At 41.2% G+C, this 20483-nt stretch overlaps 2 protein-coding genes across 2 annotated transcripts; both read right to left on the bottom strand.

Annotated features, from left to right (window-relative positions):
• Positions 1–258: 258 nt before the first annotated feature.
• LOC306895065 (uncharacterized protein) lies at positions 259–6981 on the bottom strand. Its single transcript, XM_079457972.1, has 21 exons — positions 6527–6981; positions 6022–6088; positions 5847–5915; positions 5695–5763; positions 5554–5618; positions 5391–5466; positions 5194–5262; positions 5053–5117; positions 4890–4965; positions 4692–4760; positions 4551–4615; positions 4388–4463; positions 4190–4258; positions 4047–4103; positions 3888–3956; positions 3646–3725; positions 3382–3558; positions 3080–3256; positions 2882–2954; positions 2666–2752; positions 259–2587 (listed from the first exon to the last, which is right to left on the bottom strand). The coding sequence occupies exons 1-21, from the start codon at positions 6744–6746 to the stop codon at positions 2584–2586; spliced, it is 1779 nt and encodes a 592-aa protein (XP_079314098.1). The 5' UTR covers positions 6747–6981; the 3' UTR covers positions 259–2583.
• A 10426-nt stretch (positions 6982–17407) lies between these two features.
• Positions 17408–19504, bottom strand: LOC306901732 (general transcription factor II-I repeat domain-containing protein 2-like; the record flags this gene model as incomplete). Its single annotated transcript, XM_079469754.1, has 1 exon — positions 17408–19504. The coding sequence occupies one exon, from the start codon at positions 19502–19504 to the stop codon at positions 17408–17410; it is 2097 nt and encodes a 698-aa protein (XP_079325880.1).
• Positions 19505–20483: the final 979 nt, after the last annotated feature.

The following is a 20483-nucleotide window of genomic DNA, read 5'->3' as shown; positions in this document are numbered from 1 at the left end:
TCAGTGTCATCCTGAAGATTTAACATACAACATATTGTATGATAATCCAAAGATCAGTTCCAATCTGTAGTCAGACACTGTGATTTTCAATGCGTTTTCAATGCGTCCTTGGGAATCGAACCCACAACCATTTATGCTACTAACCCAATGCTCCAACTGAGCCACAGGATCAGTGAAGGAGTCAAATAACAGCTCAGTTCAACTTCATAATGTTTCATAAAAGCCAAACATTGTCAAGGAACAAGTAAGTGACCAGATCCATGAGGAATTATGCTTTAATAGTGATTCAATCATTGTTGCATAGACATGAATGATAACATATACAACACACAATTCAATTACATTCAGAGAGCTCATGGGAACAATGTAAAGACACATCCATGCCATCAAAAACTAAAGCAAAAGTGCTTTTACACAATTTAATATTTCACATAATTTGTGGCTGCCTCTAATACAGATTTATTATTGATTCATTAAAGTTGACAGCCACGATACAAATTAAACACACATGTGTCAAAACTGGTTTAAGTGAAATTCTTGAAAACGAATCATTTAACAGGATGCATTTAAGCAGCCTCATACCTTTCTCTTTTGTCAGCATCCCTTCGCCGCTGCAGACTCCCATTACCTGCTGTTGATGAAGGCATCTTCTTTGGTCATCATGAGGTTGAGCATTCCGTTCAACCGGATCGGCTCAGTCAGACTCGCATGTCCCGAGAATGAGACAAGAAAACAAGACAAGGGTTATTACATGGGTAACACCTGCCTGCTAAAGACAACATGGCATTTCAATGGATATAATTGAAAACTATGATGTATGAAATAAAAATCTGCACTAAGATCTAGACAAGATGTTGTTTGTCACTTTGAGGAGTGCCGTCTCTGTGCTGTAGTTACTACAGAATTCTTAATCGTCAATATGATTTTAAACTGTTTAATATGTCATTCACAGTTTAATTTGTGAATTGTGTCATCGGTAGATAAATTTTTTCGGTGCATTTTATTTCTCAATGAATTAGCGGCTTGTCGTTGCTTATGAGTCTATGCGCCAAGATGGATAAACACCTCCCTGTGAGTAAGGGCCAATCACATTTCTACCTATTACCCCTCCATTAAGGGTGTTCACGTGAAGGAGTGTTTTCGAGGGGGTAGGGGGAAAGGAATGGCCATATAGCCCTTCAAACAGACCTCAGTTGAAAAGGAAGCGTAACGCATTATACTCGCTTGAGCAGCCATGCTGGATAAATTTCAGGTCGCATTAATAAATATTTTATCGACAGTCTTTGTTACATTCAATCTTGTTCATATTTATCACGGTTCAAATTCCAAACGAAGAAATCATTCCTATGCCCTACTCCCTTCGAAGGGCAGAGCCCTTGGAGTTTAGACTTGAGGGAACAGGGCATCTGCGTGCCATTATGTAGACGTTTGGACGTCATTTCCTCATCTTCAGCTGGCATGTTCCCGTGAAAACAAAGCATTGTGTACATCAGCAAATGTCACTGTTTTAATGGCATAACTTAAGCGATTTAAATGTATTAAAAATATTTTCTTGTAAAATTAAAAACATTGCAATAAACCTCTTACTGCTCCTGTAACCGTAGCATAGAATAACAGAAAACACTTCAACTATATCGAAAACCGTGGCTTCCAGTATTTCCTCTGTTAAAGGAATTGTTCACTTCCAACATTTTCATGAACATTTACTCACCCCTGTTGTCATTCAAGATGTTGATGTATTTTTTCTTTAGTCGAAAAGAAATGAATCCTGGAATGTTTTCATCAAAAACCTTATTCTCCATATAGTGGACTTCAATGGACTCCAAACGGTTGAAGGTGAAAATTACAGTTTCAGTGCAGCTAATACCATACGACGAATAAGGGTCTTATCTAGCGAAACGATCAGTCATTTTCTAAAATAAAAATGTACATGCTTTATAAACACAAATGCTCTTATTGCTCCGTTCTGCAAAGTGCGCTCACGACGTCACGTAATAACGCTGAAAAGTAATAGTTTATCAAAAAACATAATTTCTTTTCAACTAAACAACAGGGGCGAGTAAATTATCATGAAAATGTATGTTGAAAGTGAACAATTCCTTTAAGTATCTCAAATCTGCTCATGACGTTTTTGAGGTTAATCATCTTATAGTTCTGTTTATTATGATGGGTTCACACCAAACACGATCAATCGCGCTCCACGCTCTTTATTACTCACACGAAATGACAAACTTTTCCCGCGAGTGACGCGATCTGACAAATATTTTTGAACCTTCGTGGAAGATGAAATTGACAAACGAGTCTTTGCATTGACTTTGTATGCAATTTACATGCGCCAAACGGTTCATTCGCATTTGGTGTGAATCCAGTGTTACTTTGACTGATGATTAAGAAGAGTTTTGAGTTTAGGAATATCATAAAGCTGGTCTGTTCCTGCTATGTGGTAAATCAAAGTTTAGGATTGTTATGCAGAAATAACGGTTTGATCGCCTGATTGTGAGTTTAGAAATACTGTATGTACATCAAGGGCATTAAATTTATTTATTTAGACCATTTGGTGTCTCCTGGCTCCATCCAGACTCTTTAGCTGCAAAAACAACAAATAAACATTAAGTACAATGATAATAAACTGATTATTAATGTTTATGGTCTCATATCACTGTACCTGTAAGCTGAAAGTCTATGACGTTTGCAGCTGAGACTCTCTTTCCGGAGACAGGGCTGACGGTTAGAGTAGGGAGCATATAAATGCCTAGAAATACAAATAGAACACAGTTTCTGCAAACCATCAAATAAATAATTGTCTGTTGTTTTTATTTTAACATGCGCAGTGTTAATGTCACAATGTTTAAAGGTAAAGCTGAGAATTTATTTAACTTACTGAGGTGCAGAAGCCGGTGTAGGGGGTTTCGTCCATGTTTCTTGTCCAGCCACCATCGGATGCTGTGCAAAACCTGTTGAGAACAAATCCAAGTAGACAAATGACACACCTGTTCATCCAAAGATGAATATCAAAGACAAAGGTTTTCAGTATTTAAAGAGTGTCAAAACTGTTGGTCAGACAGAACTAACAACTTACCAAACGTTGGTTGTTTTTGAAAAACAAAAGTGGCTGGACGAAGAAGAGGCTTTGGCCTGTTCGGTGTTGTACAGCAAGTCTTTTCGGACAGGTGCATTGCAGCCAACAGATTACAGAGTTCGTCAACACTGCTGCCTGTCCTCAAAGAACTCCTCACCCCCTGCCTCTGTGGAAAAGCTGTTGAGAACAAATCCAAGTAGATAAATGACACACCTGTTCATCCAAACATGAATATCAAAGACAAAGGTTTTCAGTATTTAAAGAGTGTCAAAACTGTTGGTCAGACAGAACTAACAACTTACCAAACGTTGGTTGTTTTTGAAAAACAAAAACGGCTGGACGAAGAAGAGGCTTTGGCCTGTTCGGTGTTGTACAGCAAGTCTTTTCGGACAGGTGCATTGCAGCCAACAGATTACAGAGTTCGTCAACACTGCAGCCTGTCCTCAAAGAACTCCTCACCCCCTGCCTCTGTGGAAAAGCTGTTGAGAACAAATCAGAGTAGATGAATAACACATCCAACGTCTGAAATCAACAGTTTGGAAAAATAAAGAGCATCTTCATCGTACTCTGTGCAGTAGTATTCGGTCCTTCTCGTGGTCTCGCTCCTTTTGCTGTGGAGGAGGAGCGTGTTGAAGAATCTTGATGTCTAAAAATACAAGGAAAACTACTTTAAAGCCTGTTTCAAACATTTGATCATGTATAAACAGAGAATTTGTTCAACTCAAGTGGTGGAGCCTCTGAGCGAGGAAATGTTTATCAGGTACAGTTCGGGCAAACATTCATAAACTGAGCCCTTTATTCAACTCACTCAGATTGTGAGGCTTGTGTGTCAGCGGGCTCCGGCCTATTAAACAAGCCTGGAGGATGAGGTCTGGGACTAGAAACACAAAGACAATGTTCAGCATATCAAGTAAAGCTTCAAACAACATTCAAACATTTATAAACTGAGAAAATGTGATCAACTCACCGAAGTGGTGCAGCCTCTGTGAGCGACTTTTTATATCCAGAGCGAGAAGATTTATGGCTAATAATAGAAGATAAAAGGTACTTTAGGTCCAGTTTAAGCAAACACTTGAACATTTATACATGGAGACCATTTGATCTACTCACTGAGCTTTTGAAGCGTCTCTGACACGGTAATCCTGACTATGACAGGAACCCAAAGGAGGAGATCTACGCCTGCAATACAACGAAATTAATATTACGTACAGTTCTGGCAAAAACTGTGGCATTTATTAATGGAGACTTTAGGTACAGTTTAAGCAAACACTTGAACATTTATACATGGAGACCATTTGATCTACTCACTCAGATACAGGAGCTGGTGTGGTGGGGGGCTTGCTGGACATTTCTGGCCCACACATCTCCTGCTTTTGTGCGACGGCTATTGAGATCAAATGAGAATAGATAAATGAGACGCGTGTTCATCCCCAACCAGGGTTTTGAAAGATAAAGAGCATTGATACTGTACCCAGAGTCGTGTTCTGGCTGTCCGGTGGGGTCGCTCTATCTCCGCCTAAAGGAGAAGATCTTTGCCTAAAAATACAAAGAAATGTATATTAAGTACCGTTTCAGCAAACATTTATCAAGCGAAAACATTTGATCCACTCACTGAGCTTTTGAAGCGTCTCTGACACGGTAATCCTGACTATGACAGGAACCCAAAGGAGGAGATCTACGCCTGCAATACAACGAAATTAATATTACGTACAGTTCTGGCAAAAACTGTGGCATTTATTAATGGAGACTTTAGGTCCAGTTTAAGCAAACACTTGAACATTTATACATGGAGACCATTTGATCTACTCACTCAGATACAGGAGCTGGTGTGGTGGGGGGCTTGCTGGACATTTCTGGCCCACCCATCTCCTGCTTTTGTGCGACAGCTATTGAGATCAAATGAGAGTAGATAAATGAGACGCGTGTTCATCCCCAACCAGGGTTTTGAAAGATAAAGAGCATTGATACTGTACCCAGAGTCGTGTTCTGGCTGTCCGGTGGGTTCGCTCTATCTCCGCCTAAAGGAGAAGATCTTTGCCTAAAAATACAAAGAAATGTATATTAAGTACCGTTTCAGCAAACATTTATCAAGCGAAAACATTTGATCTACTCACTGAGCTTTTGAAGCGTCTCTGACACGGTAATCCTGACTATGACAGGAACCCAAAGGAGGAGATCTACGCCTGCAATACAACGAAATTAATATTACGTACAGTTCTGGCAAAAACTGTGGCATTTATTAATGGAGACTTTAGGTCCAGTTTAAGCAAACACTTGAACATTTATACATGGAGACCATTGATCTACTCACTCAGATACAGGAGCTGGTGTGGTGGGGGGCTTGCTGGACATTTCTGGCCCACCCATCTCCTGCTTTTGTGCGACAGCTATTGAGATCAAATGAGAATAGATAAATGAGACGCGTGTTCATCCCCAACCAGGGTTTTGAAAGATAAAGAGCATTGATACTGTACCCAGAGTCGTGTTCTGGCTGTCCGGTGGGGTCGCTCTATCTCCGCCTAAAGGAGGAGATCTTTGCCTAAAAATACAAAGAAATGTATATTAAGTACCGTTTCAGCAAACATTTATCAAGCGAAAACATTTGATCTACTCACTGAGCTTTTGAAGCGTCTCTGACACGGTAATCCTGACTAAGACAGGAACCCAAAGGAGGAGATCTACGCCTGCAATACAACGAAATTAATATTACGTACAGCTCTGGCAAAAACTGTGGCATTTATTAATGGAGACAGATTTTTTAACTCACTGAGTTGATGACGCTTCTCTGACGGGACGTTCGGGCCTTTTAAAGAAGCCAGAGTGAGGAGATCTACACCTAATACAAGAAAAGTACTTTTAATACCATTAAGAATGATGACATGTATCGCAAGTATTGTTTGATATTCACGTGGTGTTGAAATCAAGAGAGCTGCTCATCTCACCCTGCTGGCTTCCTCCACACATTAGACTCGGTCTTCAGCCGGAAGTCTCTCTGGATAAAACTCTTCGCTGTACAAAACAAATAACAGAAGGTCAATGACGGTAAATAGTCATTTGAATTTTGTGGGGATTACATGTAGTTATAACATCTTTTATTTGAAAATAATGTCTACAAATATTTTCCTTTATAAGATTAAAGGTGTAGTTCAGAGTTAATGCCCAATATAGAGAATATTAGTGATCAGACAGACATACTGCATCAGTCACGATCAGACATCCAGTATGAAACCACGTGAGCCTCTCTGTGAAATCCAGGCTCAAATCTCAACGCTTTTATAAGATTGAGCACCAATGTCATGGTCTTACTCGGGCAATAAACAAGATATCAAACTGTAAACCGAATGTAATAAACCTCTAATAACAAATGCATTACTTCACCTGGCATTTCACAGGCAGAGTCACACAGAAGCATTTAAAGTGTTGGTCAGAAAATAATATCTAACTCACGTTTCTCGTATCTCCTCTTGACTGGGGATGAGGTCTCCGGATCTTTATACTTCACAAGAAATCCATTTAAGACCACCGGGTAATCCAAAACAGCATAGGACGGAATGACTATGTCTGACGGATCAACTTCGGTCTCCTCGACTATATCCGCCCATGATTTTGAGAGCTGGAGATCAAAGTCAAAGTCCTCGACGGACGGAGGAACAACAGAAGCATCCATCGCGGTTCGGTTAACGGCGGTGTGCAGCCAAACGACTCGATGCAGGTGAACTGTGGCGCTGTTCGACGATCAGTCAGGAGTCGACGAATAAACACCTTTCGGTGAAATATTCGGTCTCACTTTCTTCACGGAAAACAAACAACCAGCAGAAAAGCAAAACACGCAAGAATCGCACAGAAAAGCCTCGAACTCTCAGGAGCTCAACTTATCTGTTCAACGCCAAACTCAAACCAACGAAGACTGTTGTGAGGCGGGGGCTTTTAAAGAGGGAGCGCGCTTTGTGACGCCATAGTCTTGTCACATGAGGACCCGAGCCGTTGCCTTGGAGACCGTCAGAAACCTTGCAATGCATAACAATAACAATATTAACATGGCGACACGTGTTTCTCACTCAAATGTTATTCAATATATCAATTCATGGGATAACGAATCAATGTCAGACGTGCCATTCAAAACTAACAGAGAAATCGACGCTATTGGATTAGATGCCTGTAACTTTGAATTCTGTTAGACTTTACAGAATCAACTCGGGCCATTTTCAATAGGAACGCAATGCAATTGGTTTGCGTGGTATTGAAAGGATGTTGATTTAAGTTAACATGTACCATAATAAACATCAAAATAAACAACGTTCAAATATTGAAAACATCACATTGTGTTACATTGCTTTATTATTTATACAAAAACATACACTCACAAATACATCTTTAGCACACAAACCTTATATAAAAGGCATTTGCTCTCAAATACACACCAAGAGGTATAAATGTAAATGCTACTATAAATTGTCTCAATTTCCAAAATAAGTGCAACATTTCATCAAGAATAAAACATTTTGTAGCAACTGTATAGTCAGTCGGGCACAGCCTCAGACACGATTCACTATTATTATTGCTTCTTTACTATAAAATAAACTAACCAGATTGGACTAACCGTGACTGTCCCTTTTGTTCCACAAAAACACACACAGAAAAGATTTCTATAGGCGACTTTGAGGGACTAGCATCAGTTCAAAGACCTTTCTGGGTTGAAGATGAGCTTAAAATTGACTCACAAGTGGGTTGTTACAAGTGGAAGTGCGGTGCTGGTCCTTATAGTGTCACTTTCAACATATCTGTCTATGAAAAAAGATGTTAAAGAGAATCTTCTTTATAATAATGCTTCTTTATAACAAAAGGCGTCACTTTATACCCCGGTTAACAGTTATATACGGTAGTTTCTTAGAATTGATGTGATTAGGAATTGCTCAAATGTGCTCATCATCTTGTCATTTTAAACCTGTAGGCCTTTCTTTCTGTTGCACAACACAAAAGAAGATATTTTGAAGAATGTTTGTAACAGAACATCGTTTGTCCACCTGGACTTCTATTGTATGGGATCACAAAAAGTGCAAGTCAATGGGGAGCAACGGTTTTCTGTTACCAACTGTATTCAAAATATTTTCTTCTATGTTCTGCTGAAGAAAGTAAGTCAGACAGGTTCGAAATGTCATGAGGGTGAGTAAACGATGACAACATTTTTGTTCTTGGGTGAACTATCCCTTTAATAACAAAGTAGTAGTCAGTCATCCATGGAATGGCTGAGAGGTCAGAAAGTCTATATCACTATTATCGTCCAGTAACAGGGCAGATAAAGTTGCGTGATGAGGATGTTGGTCGAAATAACGGATTGTTATTATGACGTAAGCAAGGTTCCCAAGGTCTTTTTCCCGGAAACGTCTGTGAATTTATCTTTTTTTTTTATCGTTTTCATGTACACAGAAATGACTGCAAAGTCTTTTCTACTATATTCCTTTGGTCTCTGATTTATTTTCCACAACATCAAGTAAAAACGTGAAAAATTGAAAATATTTCTTTTCATAAGCACGGTACAGTAAGTCACGTGGTTTCTAGAGCGTTCTAGTTGTCATTTGTCAATTAAAGATGCTTAACTGTTGTGTTAAACACATCATGTGTTTTTCCCCGAATGAAGATATTTACTGTTATTAGTGTACTGTTAATGTCTTGGTTTGGGAGACATGTCACATCACTCTAAATCCTGGGTAGAAAGTGTTTCCGTACTGGAATTCTTCTACAAAATACTGCAACATAAGCTTTAATGCACATTATTATTACTTGTTGGGTGGACCTGATAATACGTGTGTGTTTTATAATTGTACCTTGTGAAGCTAAAAACATGTGATTGATCGTTACTTGAATGATGTAGGAAATCCATGTAATCCTCGGTGATACGATGTTGAAGCGTTGTGGTCGCCGGCGCATTGTAACGTGCTTGATAACGTGTTCTGAGTGGTTTTGACATGTTGGTATGTGGGTGCTTATCTACTGTGGGTAGTCGCAAGTCAAAATAGCCCACTTCTATACAATAATCTCATTGCCAGATATGACTTTCTTCCCACCTTGCATGTTTTTGCTTGCATTATGCATACATAAACATGAATTTTTGTTAGCTTTGCATTTGCAGTGGATGCAATAGTGTGAATTTGTTTGGGCACATCTGCAATTCTAAGTTAAAAATTCTACCATTTGGTTACACTGTAAAAAAGATCTTCCAGGGCTCTAGACTAACTTTTTGCACTGGTTGCCTAATTTTTTTTTTAGGTGCATCAGCATAAAGTTTGGGTGCACCCAAATGTTCGACCGGATCCCATTTAGGCGATATAGACTTGTTAATGATTAACTAACAATCTGGTAAAAATTTAAATTTTTAAAAAGGAAAGGTAACTTACTGAAAAAGTATGCTTCACTGAACTGAAATACAGTTGGTTTAGATACATTTACAACATCTGTGTCTCCGTCGATTAGGAATGCCATGTACGGTGTCAGTACACGATCCGTTCCACCTGCACGATCCGTTCTGAGCATGCGCGTAATTACGTATTAGAAAACGTCATTGTTTTCCTACACTATTGGGACCGTGACGCAGGCGATGAAACATTTGACGGCCAGGTGGCACAACTGGCAGCACATTTTTTGTTTTGTAGGCTAACGTTACATAGTTTAACCGTTCACGGCGAGTCTGTTTTTAAATGTTGCTTACATTACCGTGATTACGAACCTAGACGGAGTGGTCGGGAAACCGCAGGAAAGCATTCTAACGTCTACCATTTGCCAGTGGGAACAAGGACTAGGGCACATGGGGTTGCAGTCCCTCCAGTCCCTGGGTCTAGTAATATGATGCAGGCCACGTTTAGACCCTGGATTTAGATTATTATTATTATAATTTCTGGTTATTCCTTTTTTTTTATATGCCCTTAAATTATGTTTTGTTATCGTCGGGGCGCCGATACAGAGTGGGGGGTGGATTGTAGCAGGGGGAAAAGTGGCATTTCCCCCTTAAGAGCATGTCCCCCTTAAGAGCATTTCCCCATTAAGAGCATTTCCTTAGGGGCGGAGTTGTGCACATGATTAGGTTCCCAGGTGCTTTATAAGACCAGAGAAGCAGTTATTTGCAATTGGCTTTGTTTGCTGGTTGTGATGGCTAAGGCCACACTTATCTAGTTCAAAGTTTCCTCTTTATATTTTTTTCTTTAGGAAAAATGGATTTTGTCTTTACTATTTGGTTTCTGTGTGTTTATACATATTTTTCTTTCGTTAACAATTCACCCGAAAGTATCGTGTAAGTAGCATTTTGTCTGTATGAGCGCATTGAACATCTACTAACGGGACAACATTTCAGCACTAGAGTGCACGCTAGGGTTGAAAAAATCACTACACAGATACGGGTTTTAATATTCTTTATTGAGGTATTCATTTAATAGTTCAAATAATAGTCTAAACCATTGAGTATCTTACCCGTGGTCCCACCTGGTTCTGTGGCTGCAGCATGGAACAAAGGTTGGCTATTAAGGGCGCGGCATTTCCTGATCACCCTTATATCCTGTGGCAGGCATCATGGGAAATTTAAGTCAAGTCAAGTCAGCTTTATTTATATAGCGCTTTTTACAATTTTCATTGACAGAAAACATTGACTATTCGTAAAACATAAAAGGTTATGGAAGTCAAAACACAGGTCAAATAACAGACACACAATAAATTCCTATATGCAGTGTTAATTAAATAAGACTATCAAATTCTAGCCGCCCCCCCGGCCAGGCAAACAGTGCAAAACAGTATAAAAACGGTGGCGAGGAACCCAAAACTCCATTGGAGGAGAAAAAAACCTCAGAGGGATACCAGGCCTAACCAGGGGATTCCAGTTCCCCTCTGGCAAAAACTGCAGCCTCTGCACAAGCTCGACAGTGCTTGCACAACAAGGCAAAATAAAAAACAAAGTTAGATTTAAAATGATCATTAATAATCTAATAGCGACTGAAGTTTTGTAGAGTAGCCACGTCCTTCGTCCAGCATTTGTCAGGTCTGGGAATGGATTGCGCCCTGCCCGCTCCGGTAACCTTGGACTGCGTCCTGCGCGCTCTGGTAACCTTGGACTGCGTCCTGCCCGCTCTGGTAACCTTGGAACAATGAGACAAGACTGGCTGAGAGTAGAGTACTGTTCTGCACTCTTTGATGCAACAAATGCATCAGTTGTTATTGGAAGTGTCCCTGGTTCCGGTTGATCTAACTAGTGCAGCCTAGATCTTTGAAATATATATATTATGATAGTCTAGTGTATGCAAGAGTAAAAAGATGCGTCTTTAGTCTAGATTTAAACTGACAGAGTGTGTCTGCCTCCCGGACAGTGCAGGGAAGACTGTTCCAAAGTTTAGGCGCTAGATAGGAAAATGATCTGCCGCCTGCACTTGATTTTGAAATTCTAGGTATTACCAACTGACCGGACACCTGAGAGCGTAGTGCACGTGATGGACTATAATACGTTAGAAGTTCTCTCAAGTAGTGAGGAGCTAAACCATGCAAGGCTTTATAGGTAATAAGCAAGATTTTAAAGTTAATGCGATGCTTTACAGGTAACCAGTGCAAGGTTGACAGAACCGGGCTAATATGCTCATACTTTTTTGTACGCGTAAGAACTCGAGCTGCCGCATTTTGGACCAGTTGGAGTTTTTGTAATAGGCCTGCAGGGCAACCACCTAATAGTGCATTACAGTAATCTAGTCTTGATGTCATAAAGGCATGTATACGCTTCTCTGCATCTGATGGTGACAGAATATGACGTAGTTTAGATATATTTTTAAGATGGAAAAACGAAATTTTACAGGTGTTGGCGACCTGGTTCTCAAATGACAGAGTACTATTGAATATAAAGCCAAGATTCTTAGCTAAAGATGAGGGTTTTATGGAACATCCATCAATAGTTAAGCAGTATTCTTGGTTGTTACGTAGGGCGGTTTTCGGTCCGATAAGTAACACTTCAGTTTTGTCCGAGTTCAGTAATAAAAAATTGCTACTCATCCACTTTTTTATATCGACTATGCATTCCACTATTCGATGGAATTGCTGTGTTTCATGAGGCTTCGAGGAAATATAAAGTTGCGTATCATCAGCATAACAGTGAAAGCTTACTCCGTGTCACTTTATTATATCTCCTAGAGGTAGCATGTATAATGCGAAGAGCATAGGCCCTAAGACTGAGCCCTGTGGTACACCGTACTGGACTTTCGATTTGCGTGATACCTCATTGTTTATTGCTACATATTGAATACGGTCGCATAAATAAGATCTAAGCCATTTCAAAGCTATTTCCTTAATACCGACATTATTTTCGAGTCTATGTAGGAGCATGCTGTGGTCAATGGTGTCGAATGCAGCACTAAGATCTAGCAGCATCAATAAGGAGATACAACCTCTGTCGGACGCCATAAGCAGATCATTTGTAACTCTAATCAGAGCAGTCTCTGTACTGTGATGTGCTCTAAATCCAGACTGGAAATCTTCATTAATCTCATTCCTTTGGAGGAAGGAGCAAATTTGAATTGAGACTACTTTTTCCAGAACTTTAGATAAGAAAGGTAGATTCGAAATAGGTCTGTAGTTAACTAGTTCCCCAGGGTCCAGATGGGGTTTTTTGACAAGGGGCCTTATAACAGCCACCTTATATGCTTAAGGCATATGTCCTAATGTCAGAGATGAGTTAATAATGCTAAGTAGAGGATCTTTAATTTCTGGGAGCATCTCTTTCAGTAGATTTGTAGGTATAGGGTCTAACATGCATGAAGTTGATTTAGATGATCTAATGATTTTAGAGAGTTCATCGTGATCTATAGTAGAAAATAAACGTAATTTCTCCTTAGAGACGCTGTAGTTAGTCGTTTGTTCAGCGGGATTCACTTCTGGTTGCATAGTTATAATTTTTTCTCTAATATCTTGGATTTTATTTGTGAAAAAGTTCATAAAATCATCACTGCTATGCTGGTATACAGAATCAGAAGTCGCTGACGATTTATTTTTGGTTAATTTAGCCACTGTATCAAATAAAAACCCTAGGGTTATACTGGTTTTCTTCTATTAGTGATGAAAGGTAGGCAGATCTCAAAGTTTTTAGTGCTTTCCTGTATTTTTTAATACTATCCTTCCAGGCAATACGAAATACCTCTAATTTAGTTTTCTTAAAGTTGCGCTCCATTTTTCGTGCCGCTTTCTTTAGAGCCTGAGTAAGTTCATTTTTCCACGGTGTCGGTCTGTCATTTTTAATCTTCTTTAAGCGCAGAGGAGCAACTGTGTCTAGCCTTTCCGAGAAGGTGGCATTAATATTTTCAATGGTAAAGTCATGATCTTGAACGTTATTACTCATGCTAGAGATTTGAGACAATTCAGGCAAATTATCAAGAAACGCATCTTTTGTAGTCGAAGTTAATGTTCTACAATATTTTTAACTTGGAGTTTGATTTGCCACCATTGGTTAGTGTTGTGTCAATTCATGATTACAAGCTATACTGAGCACTCAAGCCTAAATTCACACAGGGCACTCCCAAACTGCAGGGGGCAACAATGCAACCCGAGCTGTTTAAACCAACTTCAAGGAAGTGCTCTTGGGACCATATTAACCTGTGCACCCACAAGCAGTGCATGTGCATGGCATTGAAATGTTTGGTAAGAACTTACTTGGCTCTCACTCATTCCTGAGAAGAGATGCTGATGACCACAGCTCCTGATAATCCAAAGACGCAACTGGTAGGACAGAATGTGATTGAATGTGTTGAATTCATTCTTCTATATGATTTTTTGTTTGTTTGTAACATACAATTTCAATTAAATATTGAAGACTTTATGTGAACATAAAACTTGACAGTAACGTTACTCTAAACATGTGTATTGTTTAATCATTAAATAAGTTTAATTATGATATTGATATGTTAATTATTAACTTGTAAAGATCCTAGGTTGATCTAAATGACTAAATGAATGTTGGGTTTGAGGATTTAGTAACATTTACTTATGCTTATTTTGAGAAAGTGAAATTGAGAATTCATGGTTTTTGTTTGTGTATTTTATAGGTTATCAACCTATTCTGTTCCACCCTTATGGAAATAAATGATCATAGAGTGAACTTTTGAGTTGTCCTTTGCGTTCATTAAGGATAAAGCAGTTTTTCAAGTTTGGGCAGAGCTGTGGTTGGTCAAAAAACACACACAACTTGACAGTTGATAACCAGCGCGGCAGTGAGAACAAGGATCAAAGGCCTGAAGTCAAGCTGTCGACGCAAAGGAAGAATTGACTGTAAACTCTTCACGATGGCAAAGGAAACTCTTGGGAAAACAGTCAAGCAACTGAAGCAAGAGCGGACCTTAGCTAAATCTGCTTTCACCAAGCAAGCAAACTACCTGAGCAAAGCTGCAGCTGGTATGATTAAGCATGAACTACAAGAGGAGTTCAGCAAGCTCAGTTCCCTGGCGAGGAATGTTAGTGATGCAAATGATGACTACGCGGCTGGCCTACTAGCTGAAGCGGGAACTAAGGAAGATGAAGAGGTCAAGCTCGACAAGCACCAGCAGGCTGATCTTGAAAGGACAATTGAAGAGTGCGACATGAAACTGGAGGACATCCGTGAGGCAGTCCAATTCAACCTCTGGCCAAGATATGGTAGAGAGGAGGTAGACTTTGCAATTCAAGAAGCGGAGAAAGCCTGTGACGGAGCCAAGGAAATCCCCGTCACTGCTATCAACAGAGACGGCTATGAACTACAGCTGGAAAGAGCGAGGAAGCTAATCCATGATGTAAGTGAAAGCCTGAAAGACTGGGAAAAATGGATCCCACACGATGAGACTGCAGACCTGAAAGGCAGAGTAAAAGATCTGAAAATATTCGGCAGTAACCTCGAGGCCAAAAGAGCAGGATTCCTCACCGCACAGAAAATTGCAGAAGAGGAAAGAAGACTTACAGAACCTCAACAAATAGCAGTTCCACAACCAGTGGTGAGAATAAAGCCAACCAGTCTACCTAAATTCACTGGGTTTAGGAGGAATTTCCACAGATGGAGGAAAGACTGGGAGAGTCTGCAAAAGCAGGGAGAGCCGACTGGTTCGGTGGAAGTGAAGAAGTTTCAACTCCTTGACAGTGTGGACGAGAGAATATGTAGAGACCTGCGCCTGTCAACATATAACAATTCTGAAGACATATTTAGAGTACTCCAAAACAGGTATGGAAACAAGCCAACAATTGCCTTGGAGATAATTGAGGACCTGGAGAGGATCCCTCCTTTAAGGTCACACCAACCAAGGAAGGTAATTGACCTAATTCAAGCTGTGGAAAAGGCCCTGAATGACCTCACGGAGCTCGAAAGCAGCGGAGCCATAAAAAATCCCCTTGTCATCAGATCCATAGAGAGCAAGCTGCCGGATAACATGAAGAGGGACTGGCTGACATTCATGGTCAATCCCAGAAATGGAGTCACACCTGACAATCACTTCGACAGCCTTCTAAAATTCTTAAAGACACAAGAGGACATTCTAGAGAAACTAGACCAGTTGGGTGTAAGTGACAAACCTGAAAAGAAAGCTACGTACCCGGAGAAGCGGTATGCCTCCACAAGGTCCACGAGAAAAGGAGGATGCGTTGTGTGTGGAGATGAAAAGCACCGTGAGAAGATCTTCTTTTGTAAGCAGTTCAAAGAACTAAAGCCTGGTGAGAAGCTGAATGCTGTCGAAAGACTGGGAGCATGCAGAAGATGCCTCAGATGTCATGGAGAGGATGATGAATGTACGGACACTTACCTGTGCAGAAACAGAGACTGCAGAAGAGGAAGCTCCTCGAATCACCATTTCTTCCTCTGCCTTAAAGGAAGCAAGCATGATACCAGATAATGATCCGAAATGTTTAGTTTGGAGTACCTTATTGTTGTATTGGGATTGTTCATTTAAATTTCTTTGTAGAGTTCATTTTTTGTGTTTATTGTTTTACTGCTTTGCTGCATGTGATTTTATGTATGTGGGGTTTGTCTTGTATATATTCTTTAATGGGGTTGATTTATTGAACTGAGACCCCTGCAATCAGCAAATGGTTTAGCCCATGTGTTTAAAGAGAGTTGAATTTTCGGTGGTGAGTTAGTTCTGGTGAGGGCTCCTGTGAGAAACATCTGAGCCCAGAGCCCATGCGGATGGTTCCGGTGTTATAGTTTGTCTTTTCAATTTTATTTTGTTCTGGTTTTTGTACACCCCTATGAATAGTGGGTTAGTTGGCGGTGAATAAAAGCCAATGTTTGAACTTTATGTGAATGCCTCCTGAAAATTTGTGGAAGAACCCTCACAAGATGGTGGCAGTGGTGGGATCTTGTCCAGAAGGAGGCTGCATATAGAGAGTCAAGAAGGCAGAATGGCGCCCAAGAAAGCCGTGCGCACTGTTGTTCCGGCTGATATCGAGATCGTACACGATGAGGAAGAGATACTGACGGAGGACAGGATAAGTGTGGCTGGGCCTGGGTCTGACGAAGAGTCGGGGAGTGACGTGATGGAGCTTAAGCGGATTATGCAAGATCAGCAAGACAGAGATGCACGTAGTACAAGAAGTAGTGCGACAAGAGACAAGATGGAAATCTCTGCAACATCAGTTCCGTCTTCTCCAGGGTGAGGTCAGCCAGCGAACGTCCGTGGAGGATCTGCGAGACAGGGGAACGGAGGAGCCAGAGGAATCGCCGGGAGTTTCGGGGCCCTCTCGTAATATGAGCCATGGATATGCATTGCAGGAACCAAAGATGCAACAATTACGTGAGTCCGATGACATAGAGCAGGGGTGTCAAAGTCAAATGGACGGAGGGCCAAATAAAAAATTTAGCTACAAGCCGAGGGCCGGACTGTTCGAATGTTCATTGAAAATTTTTTAAATGACGCATATAGTCTAGTGAACCTAATTGAACCTACTGAAAACCTAACAAATATATTCCAATATGATCAGATAAATAAAGCAATATTTTCTTATGGCTCTAAATATGTGATTGCACAGTAATGTTCACTTGTTTGAGGTTGAGGGTGAAACAGTCGTGTTATGGTCAAAGTAATTGTTATATTTTTAATCTGAATTTAAATTAAACCCTCTCTGACCTGTTTGATGAATTTATGAATTATATTATGAATAATAGCCATGTAAAATGAATTTAAAATCTATTCTGTTTCACCACAGAAATATGCTTAGTGTAGCTGCTAAAACAACCAAAAACATGGTATATGATTAAAATGTTACATACAGTGTTACTCAGAGGCAATGCTCCACTATGAATAATGTTGAACTGAACTGAGTAAAAACTCTAAATATGTGATTGCACAGTAATGTTCACTTGTTTGAGGTTGAGGGTGATACTTGGTGGTGTCCCATCTTTTCCACAAGTTCATCAATGTTCGGGGTAAGGCTCTGAGCTGAGGAAATCCTCAGAATTGAGTGGAGGTGTTCAGCAGTAAGTCGACTTCTGTGTGATGTTTTGTTCAGGTTCATCAAAGAAAACAGTTGTTCACACAGGTATGTGCTGCCAAACATAGACAACGTTTGAGCAGCCTGGATGCGCAGCTGGGGCATTGTGTCGGGGAGGAAACGGGCGAACTCCGCAGCACCCACTGCCGCATATTTTGCCCTCAGTGCATCATTGCATTGGAGGTCAATCAACTCCATTTGGAGGTTTGGTGGTGAGCTTTCCACGTCAACAGCAAATGGGTTACCGAGCAGTTCCAACCTGCTTTTTTGTGCTTCAAAGTCAGCAAATCGGCGTCGAAAGTCAGCGGCAAGCATACCTATTTTATCAGCCAACTGTGCGCTCGGGAACGCACTGGTAGAGAGCTTCTCTTTCATGGTCTGGCAGCTGGGAAAGTGGCTCAAATTTTCTTTCCGCATCTGCGTCTCCCACAGAGTCAGTTTGGTTTTAAATGCCTTCACTGTACTGTACATATCAGAGATGACATGATCCCGACCCTGCAGCTGCAAGTTCATTGCATTCAGATGAGTCGTAATGTCACACAGAAAAGCCATTTCACACAGAAACATTTCGTCTCGGAGTTGTGTTGTGTCTTTCCCTTTGCTGTCCAAGAACAGACAAATCTCCTCACGAAGCTCGAAACATCTTTGAAGCACCTTTCCCTGGCTTAGCCATCGCACCTCTGTGTGATAAGGCAAATCACCATGCTCCGTTTCTAACTCCGTCAGAAATGCCTTGAACTGGCGGTGATTCAAACCTTTGGCTCTGATAAAGTTAACTGTGCGCGTGATGATGCTCATTACATGCTCCATTTTCAAGGCTTTACCGCACAACGCTTCCTGGTGTATGATACAATGATAAGCTGTCAGCTCACCTGTCGCGTTTTCCTCTTGCATCTTTTCCCGTATCTTCGCCACCAGTCCGCTCCTGTGTCCACACATCGCAGGTGCTCCGTCGGTTGTCAAACCCACGAGTTTTTCCCAAGGCAGCTCCATCTCATTTACACATCTTGACACCTCTTCATACAAATCATGCCCCGTAGTTGTGCCATGCATAGGACGTAAAGCCAAAAACTCCTCTGTCACGCTTAGGCTGGAGTCCACTCCGCGGATGAAAATTGACAACTGGGCTATGTCAGAAATGTCGGTGCTCTCATCCACAGCCAAGGAATATGCAATGAAATCTTTTCCCTTTTTCACAAGCTGCTCTTTTAGATTGATGGACAACTGGTCTACTCTCTCGGCAATGGTGTTTCTGCTCAGACTCACATTTAAAAAGAGTTGCCTTTTTTCTGGGCAAACTTCGTCACAAACTTTAATCATGCAGTTTTTGATGAAATCCCCCTCCGTAAATGGCCGGGCTGATTTAGCGATCTCTTCTGCCAAAATAAAACTGGCCTTGACAGCAGCCTGGCCTTGTGATTTGGCTTTTTTGAACAGAGCCTGTCGAGATTTGAGGCCTCGTTTTAATTCCTCTGCCTTTTGTAGCCTTTGTTCCATGTCCATATTCTTGTTTTTGTCCGCGTGTTTCGTTTCATAATGTCGTCTCAGATTATACTCTTTCAGTACCGCCACACTTTCTCCACACAGAAGACACACAGGTTTTCCAGCTACCTCCGTGAACATATACTCCGACTCCCACCTTGTTTGAAACCCCCGGTTCTCAGTGTCCACCTTCCGTTTTGCCATTTTTGATGGGTATCTGAAAGTTAATTTTACTGTGATGCTGACGACTGCTGTGCCAATAAATATTGAAATGAAGCAGCCTACTGCTCGGTGCGTCACCGTTGCATTGTGGGAAATGTAGTATTGGTGCGTGTAAAAGATCTGCGGGCTGCCGGCTTGCTGCGGTCTGCGGGCCGGTTCTAATAATAAATCAAGATCATCCCAGGGGCCGTAAAAAACCTTCTCGCGGGCCGGATGTGGCCCGCGGGCCTTGACTCTGACATATGTGACATAGAGCATTATCTAACCACGTTTGAACGAATTTCTGAGGTGTGCCGATGGCCGAGGGAAGATTGGGCTATTAGGCTGATTCCGTTGCTGACCGGCAAGGCGCGCAGCGCATATGTGGCCATGGATGTTGCGGATGCAATCCACTATGCGCAAGTAAAAGAGGCTATCTTGAAGAAATATTCGATCAGCCATGAAACGTACCGACAGAGATTTCGTGCTATTGAGGTGTTGGATGAAGAGACCCCTAAGGAGCTGTATGTTCGATTGAAAGACTTGTATCAGAAATGGGTGAGACCGGCAGAGAGAACGAACCAGGAGATCGGAGAGATGATTATCCTTGAGCAATTCTTGCGGATGCTTACCCCAGAATTGCAAACATGGATTAAAGAACACGGCCCGTCTACAGCGGAGGAGGCGGCCCGGCTAGCTGATGTTTTCGTGGCAGCACGACCTAGAGTTCGAGCCTTGGAGTCTCTCACGCTGGAAGACGGCTCGAGATGGATCTTCTCCACGACTGAATACCCCATTTCAAGGAAGAAGGTCTACAAACGAGGCAAGTGCGAAACGAACTGAGAACTTGGGTGCCTCTGGTTTTGAGAATGTTAAGTGTTATAAATGTGGACAATTAGGTCATAAAAAACCAATGTGCCCGTATTTGACGAAGACACTTACTAATGTGTGTTATGTGCCTCGTGAGACTGTACCTGAACCTGTTGGTCTACCCGTTCCAAATCAGGTTCTAAGAACTGTTGAGTTGAACGGGAAAAAAGTCACTGCCTTAATAGATACAGGTTGCACGCAAACCCTAGAAGAATCAGAACTGGTACCGGAGTTAGGTGCTGGTCTTGGTGTTCTGGTCATAGTGAAATGCGTTCACGGGGAGGAGCGGCAGTATTCGGTCACTGTGGTGTATATAGGGATAGCGGGGCAAACCTATTTGATGAAGGTAGGACTTGCTCAGAACTTACCGTATCCAATGATATTAGGT

Source organism: Barbatula barbatula (genome assembly GCF_947034865.1).
Source record: "Barbatula barbatula genome assembly, chromosome: 1".
NCBI classification, from domain to species: domain Eukaryota; kingdom Metazoa; phylum Chordata; class Actinopteri; order Cypriniformes; family Nemacheilidae; genus Barbatula; species Barbatula barbatula.
The sequence above is the reverse complement of the archived record's forward strand: the minus strand, read 5'-3'. Positions and strand labels throughout refer to the sequence as shown.

Coding starts and splice junctions, on each gene's coding strand:
- LOC306895065 (XM_079457972.1), bottom strand. CDS start 6,746: ATGGATGCTTCTGTTGTTCCTCCGTCCGTCGAGGACTTTGACTTTGAT. Junction 5,467..5,553: donor CAGCCAGAACACGACTCTGG/GTACAGTATCAA, acceptor TGATCTCAATAG/CTGTCGCACAAAAGCAGGAG. Junction 3,257..3,381: donor TCAAAAACAACCAACGTTTG/GTAAGTTGTTAG, acceptor TGTTCTCAACAG/CTTTTCCACAGAGGCAGGGG.